The sequence below is a fragment of the Nilaparvata lugens genome, chromosome 2 (genome assembly GCF_014356525.2).
Source record: "Nilaparvata lugens isolate BPH chromosome 2, ASM1435652v1, whole genome shotgun sequence".
Classification (NCBI taxonomy): domain Eukaryota; kingdom Metazoa; phylum Arthropoda; class Insecta; order Hemiptera; family Delphacidae; genus Nilaparvata; species Nilaparvata lugens.
This window is the reverse complement of record NC_052505.1, coordinates 47,468,211-47,486,606: the sequence shown is the minus strand read 5'-3', so window position 1 is coordinate 47,486,606 and position 18,396 is coordinate 47,468,211. Positions and strand designations below refer to the sequence as shown.

The window sequence follows — 18,396 nt, the reverse complement described above, 5'->3', positions numbered from 1 at the left end:
ATGAATCAAATCCAGGATCCAGTGCCATTAGAATCTAAAATTTTGTCAGAGCTTTGTCACATGACCATGAAAAAGGCGTGGTAACTTTAGATTGTTGAATATGTAAAATTCTTATCAAATTGAATCTATTTCCAAACATTTTATCCGAATAATTATAGTCAATAAGAGTTTTAGACTATACATTGGGTTTAAAAGTTATTAAACAACAAAGAAGTTACAGCTGCTCCAAGTATTTTTTGCTGTTCCCTGTTGGTAGTTGTGTTGTGTAAAATGGCCGTTCTTCTTCCATCCTACTGCGACTGATATTCGAGGAACTGCACTGCCGAAATTTTTATTATCTGTAAGTATTTATCTTTAGTAGTGCTCATTTTGTATTGTTATGCTGTACATCAAATTTCTATACTCTTGTGTTAGTTCAACTATCAGGGCTTCCCTGAGACGCAGTATGTGTAGTTCTATTGAAGTAAAAAGTATCTTGAGGTTAGTTTACAACCATGCTGTCGAATCGGTAAATCCAACATCTTTGATGAAAAAAGAACTGCAATTAGAGAATGGATATCTCATGACTCGCATCAAAAATTTTAAAGTGGATAAAAATTGCTATGTAGTTGGATTTGGCAAAGCAGTACTCGGTATGGCTCATCAAGTAGAAGAGATTCTAGGTAATCATGTGAAAAGGGGCATCCTAAGTATTCCAATTGGGCAAAAAGAGTTGTTTAAGTCATTGACATTTAAAGGTAACTCAGTTATTGAGATATTTGAGGGTGCAAAATATAATACTCCCGATGAACATTCTGAATTGGCTTCTAATCACATAAAGACATTGTCTTCTTCTCTTTGCTCTGGCGATCTTTTGATAGTTTTGATTTCGGGTGGTGGATCGGCATTACTGACCAGTCCTGTGCCTCCAGTGACAATGGATGAGAAAGTCAAAGTTATCAAATTATTACAGTGTTCTGGTGCTGATATCAAAGAATTGAATTGTGTTCGTAAAAGACTATCGCAGCTTAAAGGTGGCAAATTGCTTGACTTAGCATACCCAGCCACAGTTTTGTCTTTTATTCTTTCAGACATTGTTGGTGATCCTCTTGAATTTATTGCAAGTGGTCCAACCGTGATAAATAGAGATAGCAGTGATGAAGCCTTAGGCATAATAGAAAAATATTCTTTGTTCAATCACTTGCCTAGATCTGTTCAGAATGTTTTATGTGAACCAATGTCAAATATATATTGTAATACAGAAGCAAATAACTTGATCATCGGAAGTAATAAAATAGCTTTACATCATGCATCTATTGAAGCCACCAAGCATGGTTACTGTAGTCTTATTCTTTCAAGCTCTGTTGAAGGACTCGTTTCTGATGTATGTAATATGTATATTAATCTTATAATTTTTATAAGTAAGGCTATGGACAAAGAAATTGATGAATCCTCGTTTATTACAAGTCTAAGCTCTATATCAGAAGCTCTGAGAATTGATGAATTATCTTTAAAAGAGCTGACTCATGCTATTTTTATATCAAATAAAACAAAACTTTGCTTGTTATTGGGCGGTGAACCCACAGTCAAGGTGAAGGGAAACGGAAGAGGAGGCCGTAATCAGCAGTTGGCATTAGAGTTTTCCAACCTGCTAAAAAACAAGTTCTCAAGTTCGTTCAAAGTTGGGTTTCTTAGTGGAGGCACAGATGGAATTGATGGGCCTACCGATGCTGCTGGGGCGCTGGCCTATTCTGGGCAGTTGGAAAATATTCACACTTTCAACCTCAATGCTATTGATTTCATAGAAAATAATGACGCATACTCGTTCTTCAAACAATTGAACAATGGCGAAGATTTAATTTTCACTGGACATACTGGGACAAATGTAATGGATATTCATTTGATCTTAATTGAGAAATGTAGTTACTAAAATGTAAGTCAAGTCGTATTAAGAAATATCAAGATAGTTTACTCTTCTAGTTCTACTACTTTCAAATCATATTTCAGCATTTTTCCATTTTGTAGTGGTTTCGGCTGAAATAGAACAGTCGACGACGATGAAGCCTATCGACGGTTGAAATATTCACCAATCAAACGTGGTCTAATACCCGTGTTTTAGGGCCGGTTTCCAAGCTCGGGATTTAGCTAAGATCTAGACTTTAAACAGCTGGAGTCAGAAAATTGCCTTTCCAAAACGGGGCGTAGTCGCAGTTTCTATTTTCTCATTTCTATAATTGGAAACTTTTTATTGGAAACACTATTTTATTTTGTGTTTTTCGAAGTTTCAATTCAAACGTGACTATGACAACTACGCCCCGTTTTGGAAAGCCAATTTTCTGACTCCAGTTAAAGTCCAGTACTTAGCCAAATCCCGAGCTTGGAAACGAGCCCTCAGAGACAATCAAGTCATACAGATAATAATATTCTCATCGCTATTCAATTATCATTGCCTGTAATTTGTCTTAATAATTAGTCAACATTCATGATTCTGAATTGAATATTTCATAAATAGCCTAATTTAGAATAAGATATTACGTGATACTTGAAATACTTCCACTGGGAGCGCATCAGCGCCTATTATATAGGATCATTCAGTGAAACAGAAAGGTTTCAATAAGTGTCTATAATCTTTATTATTTTTTATTCGATGTTCCTGCTCATGAGGTTGAAAGGTAGTAATTTAACTGCAGCCTACATTAAGTGAAAACCTTTTTTTCAACTAATATCCGCTAAAAGCCCTCCCTTGGAATCTTATGCAATTTTCAAGTTTTCCATGACATTTTTAGCACATAAACTATTATTCCAAGAAGTTAGTAATACTCATTGTTTTGGGGATTAACTATTATTCAAAGAAATCAATAATACTCATTGTTTTGGGGATGTGATAGTTCTTAATCATGTACTGTGGCTTATTGCTCCATAAACAACAATGCAAAACTACAAGAGTTGCATTGAACGTATTAATGCTTCCAGGCGGCGTCATTACCCGAAACAGGGATAACTCCGTTGGCCCCCTTCGCAAAATTCGACAACTTGCAACTCTCATTCTATGGTGTTACTTTAAACCAAGAGTTCTAGTGAACGGTCCATATAGAACTATACTAGCCATGAAAAAACAAAATAGAAGAAATACCTGCCAATATTCTGCAAAATGTCATGAGAAAAGAATTGATGCAGTATTGTACTATTTTCTTCTCTACTGACTTAGCATATATTCTCAATTGCATATTCATCTTATTTATTACAAGATCGAAATATCAGATCAGTTTCACACTTAATTTGAATTTTCTAAAAATGACTGTATCACTATAGATTTTAATTATCTCTCAATAAATTATTTTAGATTAATCAGGTCTAGACAAGAACACAAGAATTAGTTATTTGTGCAACTAGTGCGCAAAGTGACAGTTTGCTGCATCGAAAGAAACGTTTACGCCCGAGCCGTAGGCGAGGGCGGAATGGTTTCTTGAGTGCAGCAAACGAACTTTGCGCACGTATTTCACATTAAATTTTTCCTACAGTTACCATTGAATATGAAAAGTGGGTAATTATGGGTAAAATTGCCTGAATAATGTAGTAGTGTTTGAATGGCGGGGGGCAGCTGTGTGGTGTGTGCTGTGGTGGCACTGTGCTGTCGTTGTCCTTGGTTATAATATCTACTTAATAATTAGCGCGTTGTGCTTCGTTGCACCTCTGCTCACTATAGCAGCCACAGCAGTCACTGTTACCAACTTAATTTTGATTTTGCTGCACTGGTGCTCCATATAACCTACTAACTATTTTGCGTTGTCATGCTGCAAATCTGGAGTACGCAAAGTACTCACTTTGCGCACTAGTGCGGAAAAGTGATTCTTTGCAGCCTGCAATCAGTGCACAAATGGTCACTTTTCAGGGTATCTGTAGGAAAAAGATTTTTCAGATTTTTATTGTGAAGATTCTTGAATGCTGATATCAAACTTATATTGTACTATATCAAGTTTCCTGCTTTTAAAGTTTCATGGTAATAATTTGTACTTCAAAACTCCTGAGAGTCCAAAATATATTCTTCCACTATTCAATATTACTATTTATTACAATATTACAAAAAGTAACATTGCACATATGCAAGCTCTTTCGAGCATGACCGCATATGGAAGTTTCGAATACATAACATATTATAAAATAATCATGAATATATATATATATATATATATATATATATATATATATATTATAAACAATTTCACATGATACTTATATATATATATATATATATATAGAATTCAACAAGAACGAATTTTGAATGTTGGAACATCAGAAAGATTTCCTCTCTTAAATGAAGGAAGTACTTGAAAAATGATCTTAAGTTACAGCGACGGTACAAAAGCCATGAAAGTGAAGTCTATCACACTATATTATGAGAAACCTAAAACAAAGAAAAAACACAATTGATATACTACACAATAATGTTGTACATGCTCTCGACATCTTGTTCGGGCATAGCAATTAGATAAATTTTTAATCTACGTTTAAACAGATGTGATGATCCTGTAAGTGATATTTCCCTTGGCAGCCTGTTTAAGAATTTACCTTCCAAAAAAGAGACGATTTGGGAAAAAATGTTGAGTTAGGCCTTGGAATCCTTATTTGTTCAGCTGCACGAGTCAATGGCCCTTGCCTAGCAAAATCTATTTCATTGCCTTGATTGCCACTGGCCCAAAAAAATTGTAACAGAACCCTGTAAATAAATAAAGATAGGATACTTAAGATGTTTAGACCGCTAAACATGTCAGCATGCATAGCAGGAGGTTCTTGGAAGAATCGAAGCAAGGATCGCTGTAGAGTGATTAGAGGTTTCAAGTGGGTGATGTAGGTGCAACCCCAACATGTTATACCATAAGAAATTCTGGAGTGAGCTAAAGAGAAATATATGTTTTTGAGTAAAGAATTGGGGCATAATTTTTTATATGATAAAACCTGTGAAGAAGCAATCTTAAACTATTCTTTAATGTCCGAATATGCTCCATCCTCAAGATCACTCTCCATCAACACACCCAAATATTTCACTCTTTTGGACTGTAATATTTCACAGCAAACGCAATTAGCTTGATTTGATCAGTTAATATTGTGGTATTTCAGCGGGGTTTCAAGGTAAAATGGATCAGAGAGCGAAAAGTTAATGTAGATTGTTTTATCATAAGTTGAGGTCTGATTGCATACTGGCATGCAGATTTCTCACCTTGTCTGCACCATAATTGAGAACGGTGTCATCTGCAAAAGCCGTTATAGCTCCTTTGAAGGGTCCATAATACAAATCATTTATGAATATTAAGAATAAAATGGGCCCCAAGACAGAGCCTTGAGGGACATCAGTACAAATAGATCTTACTGAGCTTGAGGCATCATTGACACATACAAACTGACTCCGCCCTGAAAGATAAGACTGAAACCAATTCAAGGTTATACCCCTTATACCTGCCAATTCTAATTTTTTCAGTAAAATACTGTGATCAATAGTATCAAAAGCCTTGCGAATATCAAGGAATAGTGCTGAGACATTTGAAATCTGTTTAACCTTTTTAATCTGTATTTATATTTGAGTGGATCTCGAAAAGAAACTTACGCAAAGCCAATTCAGTGCTCAGCCCCTCCCTGAAGCCATATTGATTGGGAACCAAACAATTTTTTGAGTTGAGAAAAGATACCAGTCGAACCTATACTTGTTTTTCGAATATTTTAGTAAATATTGACAACAATGAAATGGGACGGTTACAGTCAATTGTGTTGTCCTTCTTTGGAATAGGGATCTCTTTTGCTACATTGAGTTTGGATGGGAATATACCTTCATGAAGACTTCTATTGAACAAGTATGACAGTATTTCACAAATTTTAGATGCTACTTTCTTTATTAGGAATGGTGGGAATTTGTCTGCTCCAGGAGATTTATTACTGCATGTACTAAGTATAACTGTTAACACTTCATCTGGATTTCTAGGCCTCCAGAAGAGTGATCTTAGACTGTGATTAATTTTAAAAGCCCTAAAGAATGCATTCTTGACTTCTGTGGTGGGTGGAGGAATGGTTGTATCCGGTTTTCCAACATTTACAAAATAATTGTTCAACTCCTCTGATACCTTCATTTCATCCGTCACAAGATCACCATTTCTTACAAAGCTTACACACGATTTCTTATTTTTCTGCTTGCCTACTAATTCATTAATAATTGCCCATTGTTTTTTATTATTCCCTCTTGCATTGTGGAAAAGTGTTGAATAGTATCTCTCTTTTGCTTCCCTAATCCAAATTTGCACCTTATCCCTAAACCTTTTAAAATTTTGTTCAGCTCGAACATTACTTCGGTCCCTTTTCATTATTTCGAAAAGTTTGTTTCTTGTTTCAATGAATTAGGCCACCTGTTATCCAAGGTTTCAGCGCCCTGGAACGATGGTTTACCGACCTCCTCACTGCTTCATTAATCTTACTTGAAGATTCTATATGAGATTGCAAAATATTTTCAAATATTGAGTGTGCAGCATCCACATCTACACAACTGATTACCGAGCTCCAATTTTCAATCTCAAGTAACCCATTCAGCATAACATAATTATCTATCTTAGAGGTATAGGTGATTCTTTTATTATGGATGATCCTCTTACAAGGAATTGCAGCACAAACCGCTCTGTGGTCAGTCAATCCTGCATCAACCACAGCTGCTAAAACATTAGACAAGGGCCTACCTCTAAATAGTATGTGATCTATACATGATGAGCTAGTATTTTTTACTCTAGTATCCAGATTGATTAAGGAATCTAAGCCATTCAGTGCCAATATTTCAAAGTATTTATCAACATTAGCATCATCGGAATTTATATTTATATTTAAATCTCCCACGCAAATGACCACCTCCTGCTTTACATTGCTCAAGAACCTACAAAAAGAAAATAAAAAAGACCTTATATTGCCTCCAGTATGCCATCTATAAATTCCAATTAATGAAAAAACAAAGTTTCCGTTGATACAATTTAGAAAAATACTGTCCGCCCCCTCAATAAAATTGCTGTCTAACATAATACACTTGAGGCTTTCATTATAAAAAACTACAAGTCCACCACATATGTTGTCATTACAAGAGAAATTTGATTTGTAACCTGGAATAGTAAACAATTTCGTATTGAAATCAGTTCTTATATCCATGCCTCCGATTATACAATAACATCAGGCTTTTTCTTCATTTGATTCAAATACAGAATAAATACATCAAAATTCTTTTTAATGGGTACTACAAATGTTCATATGAAAAACTGTAAGATTATCAGTGTCAAAAACATTATTATACTCTGGAATTGAGGATATAAAAACTGGTGCACAATCATTATTGATTTCCATTCAAAGTTCCAAATTATAAACAAACAAAAGATGATGAAAAGAAGGAGAGAATAATATTACAATAAAAAGACTACCATCCAGCTTCAAGCCGGTCGAGCAATTGTTCATAATATAGGCTGTATACAAATAACAACAATGAAAAAAGAAAATAGTGAAGCATAATATGAAAAAGAAACACATTAATGACAAAATAGCGGACACTTGTTTCAGCTTTGATAAGTAAAATCATCAATCCTTGTAATGATAGCAAACCTCTCTCGAATCTTATCAATAAACTAAGCTTGCTCACTATATCTTCTCAAGATAGGTCGATCGCCCCCAGCACCGATAATCATTTACCCATACAAAAATTCTATAAACAAGCTAATCCCCAAAAGAGAACAAAATACGTTTCCACCAGTTCATTTCGAAGTGTAAACTGTACATCAAGCAGAAAAAAAATCAATATAATAGAATGAATTGATTGCTTTTAATTGCCCCTCAATTAATGTAAGGTGCAAACGAATGCTTAGAAAACTAAGGTGTACTTTCCACCATTTGAGAATTTCAGAATAATGTCTCTCCAATCATACAAACCCAAATAGGCTAGCTGAAACCTCTCAACCATTAAGTGATAATACAACTGATTCAAACAAAAGAGAATACTGATAATGACAAACAGTGACTAAGAGCAGCCCTCAAAAGCAAAACTCAATTGAAAAATAATTACTGTACCTACTTACATATTAATTAATTACAAGTTATAAATTATTTATTGTATTGTATTGTATTGCTCTGAAGCTACTTTTCCTAATTGTCTCAAGTTGAGTAAGATTTGTCCTGTGTATAAAATAGGCGATAAGACACAGCCCGACAGTTACCGCCCTATAGCCATTGTCCCCATTATTGGTAAGATTATTGAATCTGTTATGTTTGATCAAATGTATGCATACTTTGATTGTAATAATATTCTATATTGTCATCAGTATGCTTACAGGCCTGCTCATAATACAATAATGGCTGTCGAGACTATTATAAATAGGATCTTAGAGTCTTTTGAAGACAGATTGATTACAGGTGTAGGCTTATTAGACTTGCGAAAAGCATTTGACTGTATCTCTCATAGTATCTTGAAAACGAATTGCAGTTTTATGGAATTGTTGGAAAGGAACTAGATCTGATTGAATCATATTTGAATAGGAAACAAGTTGTAATTGTTAATAATAGAAAATCGGAAATTTTGGATGTGAAATCAGGCGTTCCTCAAGGTTCAATCCTTGGACCCTTTCTCTTCCTAATATTTATTAATGACATTCACTGTGGTGTGATCCCATTAGGCTTGCCTATACTGTATGCAGACGATACTACATTAATGTGCTCTCATAAGAATATGTCAGATGTTAAGACAAAGCTATTAGAATGTATACAAGTATCCAAAACCTGGCTTGAAGCGAATAAACTTGTAATTAATGATGATAAGACAGAACTAATATATTTCTCATTGAATAATGAAAATGAAAATCAAGCTGTTAAGCTTCTAGGTCTTTATATTGATAGTAAATTAACATGGAGGGAGCAAGTGAATATGTTGTGCAGAAAACTGTCTAGAGTGACATATCGTTTGAGAAAATACTGTGTAAGTTCAGAGTACTTTTAACAGCCTATTTTGGTCTATTTCACTCCTTGTTAGCATATGGAGTTATACTCTGGGGAAATAGTAGCACTGCCACAAAGGTACTCATTCTTCAAAAGAAAGTAATAAGAATTATTGACAATCTTCAGCCAAGAGAATCATGTAGAGACAGTTTTGTAAAATCTCAAATCATGACAGTGCCAACATTATACATCTATAACAATTTAATGCAAGTAAAAAATAATCTCTATAAGTATGACAGTATTGGACACTCATATAACACTAGAAATCGATCAGATCTTGCTATTCCTCAAATTAGATTATCAAAAACTCACAAGAGTCATCTTTATCAGAGACGACTGATGTTCAATAAACTTCCTCTATGGGTGCGGAATCTGCCGGAAAAATCTTTTAAACATGTTTTAAAAAGATGGTTAAAGAACCACCCTTTTTATAATATAAATGAATACCTAGTATCTGACACAAATACAATTCAAAAATAATAATCTCTAAAGAATTAGACTGTATTTCATTATAGGTATTATTATAGTAGTATTATATTATTTATTGTATTATTAAGAATATTTAATTATATGTATACATAGTATTTTTAAAAAACGGACTGTATTTTGACGTAGCCTATTGCAATTAAGTTTGTTTAACGGCAATAAAAATATTCTTATTCTTATTCATTGTTCCACATTAGATATTTAAACGCAATAAGAGAGAATCAAATTATATCTGCTTTGAATAAGTAAATGTTTGAGAAAAACAAATTACATAAAAATATCAGAATAACCGTGCTAGTGGAGAAGTACTTCATTCTAACCCTTCTAAGAACTTTGATAATTAAATCCACAAATTCGAGAAAAACAAAAATAATAAATAGGAAATAAAAATACTACCCATCAGATTTATTATGAATGCTACAACTACACCCCGCTTGAGATAGATGAAAAATTATATGAAACACTGTTTCCTTCGATTTGTAAGCTTCATTACACTATCACCCTCTCAATGCACAACCATAAATGAACTGTACAGCCTCACTACAAGATGATGATAATAATAAGAAAGTACAAGACCGGAAAAACAAAACAATAATCAAACCGCAATGAACAGTCATTATGATATAATACCTTTCATAGTACGAACTCAAATAATGAAGGATAAAAAAACTACTTTTACGAAGGTCAAAGTCAAGTCCAAGTTAGCATTGCTCTAATTGAAATTTCAACGAAATAGCCGTTTCTACTTTGGCAAGGGTTCGGTCTGCAATACCTGTGCCGCATCCTAGATCCTATTTGCCGCCACAGTCTTTATAATTTTATTCAGATTTTCAAGTATTCATTGAGCTTCTCAGGTTGGTTCTTTCTAGAGTCATGAGAGAGAGGGGGAAATTGGTTTGCCTTTCCGGTGACTTCAATGTCGATTTTTGTGGAGAAGGTAAAAATAAAAATCTATTTAAGAATCTATTATTAACATTCAAATTGAATAAATTGTAAGATGGCCCGACAAGTATTACAAGAGTAACAGCCACAGAAATTGATTATATTATATCCAGCTATACTCCAACTCTGTGTTCTAGTGAAATAATTTCCTGTTCCTTCACGGATCATGAGGGAATTAGCGTCAAGTTCAGAGTTGAGAAACCAAAATCTAATTCTGAAAAATATGATAAGCCGAAATTTGGGAAAAGAAAAATGTTTCGTGTTATTGATCTACCAAAGATTAGTGCTCTGAATGATGGACTTGCTAGAGAGACCTGGCATTCCGTAGCCTATATGATTGTAATAATGTTGATATGTTTGATAATTTTATGAGTACCTATATTAGCCATTGTAATAGCTCAGTTCCAGAGAACTCAGTAAGCAGTGCAAGAAAGAATGATCATATTCCCTGGATTACTCCTGACATTAGAATATCAAGTGATAGAATGAAAACTCTGAGTTGTCTAATTAAAACCCCATCTCTAAGTGACTCTCTCATATATTATATACATACGAATACAGGGTTAAGATACTTCAGCATAGAAATTTATTACAGAATTTACAAAAGCATATTTAAAAAAGTTTTGAAAGCAGCTAAAAAAATAGCTGCTACTGCTTACATAAAAAAATCATCAAATCAAGCTAGAGCTATCTGGAATTTGGTTAGGTCTGAATCTGCAAAAAACCGGGGATCAATCTCAGATACATGCATTGTTAATAAAATGGGGAATTTAAAACCTGGAAAAGAGGCTGCTGACATACTGAACAATTATTTCATTGATGCACCACTAAAAATACAAAATGAACTCCTAGAAAAAAATAGTATAAATGATTATCGTTCAGTATTCAATATGAATCATGGAAGTACACAGAGGTTTTCAATCTTCAATCCCATGAGTTGTGGAGAATTAAAAATGATAATTAAATCCTCGAAAAATAAAAAATCCTGCGACTGTTTTAATATTTCAAATTACCTGGTTAAAAAATCAGCAGAAAACATCTTGGAGCCACTAACTTTCATTTTTAATAGTTCTATGACTGTGGGCTATGTACCCTCGAAACTAAAATTGTCAAAAATAATTCCTACACATAAAAAATGCAAAAAAGAACTTCCAGAAAACCGCAGACCTATTGCTAACACGCCTGTATTTCTTAAAATTTTCGAGTACGCAGTGCTTAGAAGAATGAGAGAGTAATTAGATCGAATAGGTTTACTGTCATCATCCGATCAATTTGGTTTCTGGCCAGGTTTTTCAATAAACGATGCTCTCTTTTCAATTGTAGATGAAATATTATCCTCTGTTGATAAAAAACTAAAAGTATATGGTTTGATAGCTGATCTCACCAAAGCTATTGACCTTGTTAATGTTGAGATCATGATGAAAAAGCTGCAACTGTATGGTTTTGATGGCGCTGTCCTTAGATGGTTCTTTTCATATTTCGACAAAAGGTACCAGCAGGTTTTCATTGATTCTCACTGCTATGAGTATCATTCTAATTGGATGAAAACGAGAAGCGGGCCCCCCCAGGGATCAGTACTCGGTCCCCTTCTTTTTGTTCTCTATATAAATGACTTACGTTCTTACCTTGAACCAGCAAAGAGTGTTTTATATGCAGACGATGTTAGTATTATACTAAAAAGCAATAGTCAGCCCAATGCCGAACTGGAGAGCAAAGCAGCACTTTTTAAATTACAAAAATGGTTAGCTGCTAATATGTTAATTCTGAATAAAGAATAAACAAAAGAAATACCTTTTCGAACTACTAAAGGGGGTAGCTTGGAAATTGAAGGCAATAATATAGATTCTGTAAGTAGTATAAGAGTTCTTGGAGTGGTGATTGACTCTGATCTTTCATGGAAACCACATCTGGAATGCCTGAAAACCAAACTTAATTCAGCAATTTTCGTTCTCAGAAACCCAAAGGCTTCTCTGGATTCGATGGATCTTAAAAGTGTGTATTTCGCCCTGTTTTTCTCCCTTCTGAACTATGGAATTATTTTTTGGGGTAATTCTAGCAGTGTAGTGGAGGTGTTTAGACTACAGAAGTGGGCATTGAGGGTGATGATAGGAGAGTCAATCCGAACTAGTTGTAGGCCCTACTTCAAAAAACTTGGAATTCTTCCACTCCCTAGCCTATATATTCTGGAAACAATCTGCTTTTTAAAGAAACACATAGATGAATTTAATACAGGAGAAACGTTTCACCAATATTCAACCAGAAATAATTTGAGAGATGATGCACACCGAAGTACTATGTATGAGCGAGGGGTAAGGAGTTCAGGTATCCGGATGTACAACTTATTGTCATCTCACATAAAAGAAAAGTCAGGTAAAGATTTCAGATTTTTATTGAAAAAAGAGCTTCTATTCATATGTGCCTACTCAGTGGAGGAATATAAAGATTTTTACAAACCTCAAGATGGAGGTTTAAGAAGCTGTTTGATTAATGACAAATTGACATATCCTTATACCCCTTTTACAGGTGGTCGGTGGATGATAATAATAAATAAATAAATTCAGATCATCCGCGCACGCAATGGTGTGAACAGTCGATTTATCCTCCATCCGCAACTTGATATTACTGGATCGGTCAATCCACAGATATTTTCAACCATAGTCCTTTTGAAATTTCTTAGCCATGTTGAATAGAGTTCTTCTTCCTGGGGCCAGCGATTGATTGATATAAATCGGAGAATTTGATTGAAGACCCAAATTAGCACAGGTTAAATTCCTTTTAATTTTTCGCTTCTGAAGTAGTTCCTCTTTATCGTATCTCTTTTGACTATTTGACTACTTTTGACTATTGACGAAATATTTTCAAGTACTTCTGAGAAACTTTCTGGCTTATCTTTATCATTTGAAACAAAAAAATTCTATCATGTCGAAAATTTTCTGTTTTCATGTATTTTTTTGAATTCTTCATACCTGTTGTACAATACTGAACTATCGCCAATGTTATTCTACTAACAATTCTATGGTTAAATTAGGAATCTTGTAATTTTACACGATTTGGCAACGTTGTTTTTTGGATGGAGGGCATAGTCTCATCTTATTTTATACACATTATAAATAGTACAAACTATTATCATGAAAAGCAGGAAACTTTGTATAGTACAACAGAAGCTTGATATCAGCTTTCAAAAATCTTCTCAATATAAATCTGAAAAATCTTTCTTGTTCTTGTATAGTCCTAATTCATTGTAAAATAATTTACTGAGCGATTATTTAAACCTATATTGATAGTCATTTTTCACAAAATTCAAATGAAGTTTGAAGTGATCTAGGAGGATAACATCCTTTAATAGTGATTTCCTAGATCGAGTCTCAAATTGTTTTATAGAAACTATAATATTGTCAGTTATTCTGCAATATTCTATTAATTTTCTTCGATATTAGTTGATTGATGGGTGTTTTTTTTTCAGATGAGCTGTGGCACAGAGTAATCTGTTGAATTCATACACTGCTGACGGATACTTGGCTTTTTTACAATGACTGCTGCTCTGCCAGGATCATTGGCGTTCGATGAGTACGGCCGGCCGTTCATCATCATCAAGGACCAGGACAAGCAGAAGCGGCTGACGGGCAGTGAAGCCATCAAGTCGCACATCCTGGCTGCTCGACAGATCTCCACTATCCTCAGGACCTCTCTCGGTCCCAAAGGTCTGGACAAAATGATGATATCCTCGGACGGCGATGTGACCGTCACCAACGATGGCGCAACTATCCTCAAGATGATGGACGTCGACCACGAGATCGCTAAGTTGATGGTGCAGCTGAGTCAGTCGCAAGATGACGAGATTGGCGACGGCACGACGGGTGTGGTGGTGCTTGCTGGTGCCCTCCTCGACCAAGCCGAACATCTCATCGACAAAGGCATTCACCCAATCCGTATTGCTGATGGCTTCGAGCTGGCCGCTCGCTGTGCCGTCAAACACCTAGACACCATAGCGCATAGTTTCCCTGTCGACCCCAACAACCTGGAGCCCCTCATCCAGACCGCCATGACCACTCTCGGCTCCAAGATCATCAACAAGTGTCACCGTCAAATGGCTGAGATCGCTGTCAACGCTGTCATGGCTGTAGCCGACCTGGAGAAGAAGGATGTCAACTTTGAACTGATCAAGGTGGAAGGTAAAGTAGGAGGCCGATTGGAAGACACAATGCTTGTTAAGGGAGTTGTTGTCGATAAGGACTTCTCTCACCCCCAGATGCCTAAAGAGCTGAAAAATGTCAAGATGGCAATCCTCACCTGCCCATTCGAGCCGCCCAAACCCAAGACCAAGCATAAGTTGGATGTGACATCTGTTGAAGACTACAAGCAGCTGAGGCAGTATGAAGCGGAGAAGTTCACTGAGATGGTGAAGCTTGTGAAGGACGCTGGAGCGAACCTAGCTATTTGCCAGTGGGGTTTTGATGACGAGGCTAACCACCTTCTATTGCAAAACGAATTGCCAGCCGTGCGTTGGGTGGGCGGTCCTGAAATTGAACTAATCGCCATTGCTACTGGTGGCCGCATTGTGCCTAGGTTTGAAGAACTGAAACCGGAGAAGCTGGGCTATGCCGGCGTTGTTCGCGAGATTAGCTTTGGAACAACCAAGGACAGGATGTTGGTAATTGAAGAATGCAAAAACTCGAAGGCTGTCACGATCTTCATCAGAGGAGGAAACAAGATGATCATCGAAGAGGCTAAACGAAGTATTCACGATGCTTTGTGCGTTGTTAGGAATTTGGTGCTAGATAATAGGATTGTATACGGAGGTGGTGCAGCCGAGATATCCTGCGCTCTGGCCACAATGAAAGAGTCTGAACAGATTCCAACCTTGGAGCAGTATGCACTGCGTGCCTTCTCTGAAGCTCTGGAGACTATTCCGATGGCGCTGGCAGAGAACTCTGGCTGGTCGTCGATCGACACCCTCACCGAAGTGAAGGCGCTGCAGACTGAGCACAACGACCCCTCCCTCGGTATCGACTGTATGCTCAAAGGCACTTACAACATGAAAGAGCAGAATGTCATCGAAACCCTGCAGAGTAAGAAGCAGCAGATTATGTTGGCCACTCAACTCGTCAAGATGATTCTCAAAATTGATGATATCCGTTCACCCAATGATGATCCTGGGTACTAAAATACCCAAATTTTTTACTCATTGGCATTTATTTTTTTCCATTTTCAGTTGAATAATTCGTTTAGTTTTTACACAGTTATTCCAACTATTTTCTCCCTTATGTTAGGCACCAATGTGTCTTGAACTTGAAAACGCATCTACTTGAAAATCAACGTTTTTATTAACTTCCTATAAGTTGCTATTCACTTTTAATTTAAAATCATCAAAATGTTACATTCTATTAATCCGTTATAATTGAATGAAATATCAATAATTTAAGTTAGTAGAGCTTTACTAATTCACATAAATAAATTTTAATAACACATTATGCTAATATTATCATTGATTTCCACCAAGTCATATTTCTTCTATTTATTAGCATAAACACAAAATGAAATCACAAGGTGGTCACCCATTTTAAAATGAAAAAATCATGAGTAATTCCCTGTTTTCCAGAGTAAAATTTCGAATTTTCCAGGTAGAATACCCGCGATATTTGATGAACAAGATACATTCGTAAAGAATTTATTATAGAAATCTTCATTTTGATCTTCCATGACGAATTGCGAATAGAGTTTTAATTTTCCAAATATATTGATAATTTTTGACACTACAGTCTATTTTTGTGAGGAATTAGTAACTACTCATGTGTGTGGAGTGCTTTTGGACAGGGTCCATTTTCAAAACTCAGTGAGTAGTTGATAAACGAAACACTCCTCACAAAAATAGACTACAGTGTCAAAGTTATCAATACTTTTGAACATTTATTATGTATTCAAAGTCATACTTTTACTAATGAAGCCATATATATATATGTGTGTGTGTGTATGTATGTACAGATCCATAGCCGATGTTTTTAGATGTTTTTTCTGGTTTGGTAGGCTAGCTCAAAAACATTGCCGATTATATTATTGCTAGCCATCAAGTGTTTTTTTCTAGTTTATTGTTACTGTGCACGTACACTTCTTTACTAAATTGATTGAAATTTATGAAAGATTCATGTGTAATTGGAAAAATTCATGAGGAATTCACGGTATTTTTCCCGGTTTGTAGAATCATGAGGAATTCAAGGTTTTCCCGGTTGGTGGCAACCCTGAATCAATATTATTTTCTTGCTTGATCAGTAGGAAGATCAAATGATTTTCAATTTCATCACTATAAGATTGCACGAGTTGTAGCTTGAAAACCCTCAAAAGAATGAATTGAAATTATGAATGTTTTGTTGAGTTGACATTGACACTATCACATACTAATTACAAAAAATGAGATACTAATTGAATTTGTTGAACGATTTTTGAATTAAGAATTTATTCAAAAGTATCAATGAAGTCAACTCAAAGTCATGGGGTTTTCCAGAACACTACTGAACTCGTGATACCTTTACTGTAAATGAAAATGTAGTAATATTTGTATGGCTTCAGACAATTATTATTATTTTTGTCAATGTATTAAGGTGCGTACAGACTTCTGTGCCACGAACAAGCGCATTTCACTTCTCATCAGCTGATGTTATGCTTATTATATCTGTATCTTACTGTTTCTGTACGAATACATAATGAAAAAAATAGCATCAGCTAATAAAAAGTGAAATGCGCGTGTTCGTGGCACAGAAGTCTGAACGCACCTCTACAAGTTGAAGGCAGAAGTAGTCTACATAGACCTTTGATGCTCTTCGACATCTATGTACTAGGGTGTGATCACATTAAATGTGTATATGTGCAATTGCACAACAGATCATGCATGAGCCGGAAATCGAAATCTGGAAAGTGCCATTGAATCACGTTGTGACTTGCATGCAGCTTCTCACACTGAACGCAGCCAGCAAGTGCACGCGTTCAGTGTGAGTGTTCCTATTGCTCTTTTCATATCATTGCTCTTTGAATAGTCATGTAGAAGCGCAGTTGCCAATTTGTCGATTAGACTTGGTGCTTTCAAATAGGAAACTTTGTAACTGTATCACGAGCACTTGATGAACACTCACTAGAAATTAGAGAACGCTGGCCGGTTTAGAACGGCAACATCGCCGCCGCTGTATCCCTACCTTTCTCTGCCGCGCATGTTCCCACAAAATGTAATTTTGTATGTACTATATAGTATCCTACAAAATTTTATTTTAAATTTTCTGCATCATTTGGTGCACAGAAAATTGTCTCCAAGCTTGAATTCCATTTAATGTCTTATGTTCAGTAATATTTGAAGTTTTCTGAGATTTAACGAGGATGGACATAGGCTTATTGTCATTGCTATTGATTAAACAATTTGAAACAACCAGCCAACTGCTTTCTCAAAGTGACTCCGTAGCGGAAGTGGTAGCACGTGCAGCTCATGAATCAAAGTTTGTGGGTTCAAAACCAATCAAACTAACTTTTTGGCTGAGAATTTGCAACTCTGATGAAGATTATCAACGTAATTTTGACAAAATAATTCTATTTTTCATGTTTCCTGGCAGGTGCGGATCCAGGGGGGAGCTCAAATTGATAATTTTTGAACCAATATTGACTGAGCTTGAGTCAGTTATGTACTGTTTGTTATTAGTGATGTCATAATGTCTGGTAACTGCTACACTGGGCTATAATTCAGTACTATAATTTTCATCTATATTAATCCTTATAATCTTCTAAAATTTATATAAAAATTTATTTATGATTATGTCATTAATTGAAGTGAACTACTTTTTACCCATTTCGCCATTCGATACCGTTTCGATACTTCAACTTGCGTATCGATACCAGTAAAGTATCGAATCATTCGATACCGATACCACCGGTATCGAAAGCAAAGTATCGATACCAGTAAGTATCGGAACGTCCCTAATTATAATATGGACTCCAAATTTCGCAAGCATG

General features: G+C 35.5%; 1 protein-coding gene across 2 annotated transcripts; it reads left to right on the top strand.

Moving 5' to 3' along the window:
* The first annotated feature begins 25 nt into the window (after positions 1–25).
* On the top strand, positions 26–15,878 carry LOC111051181 (T-complex protein 1 subunit epsilon). Of its 2 annotated transcripts, none has more exons than XM_022337619.2 (2): positions 26–340; positions 13,871–15,878. In XM_022337619.2, the coding sequence occupies exon 2, from the start codon at positions 13,937–13,939 to the stop codon at positions 15,569–15,571; it is 1,635 nt and encodes a 544-aa protein (XP_022193311.1). In that variant the 5' UTR covers positions 26–340; positions 13,871–13,936; the 3' UTR covers positions 15,572–15,878. The 2 variants fall into 2 exon arrangements, with proteins under 2 accessions (XP_022193311.1, XP_039277277.1); XM_039421343.1 differs by lacking the exon at positions 26–340 and adding an exon at positions 348–1,912.
* The last annotated feature ends 2,518 nt before the right edge of the window (positions 15,879–18,396 follow it).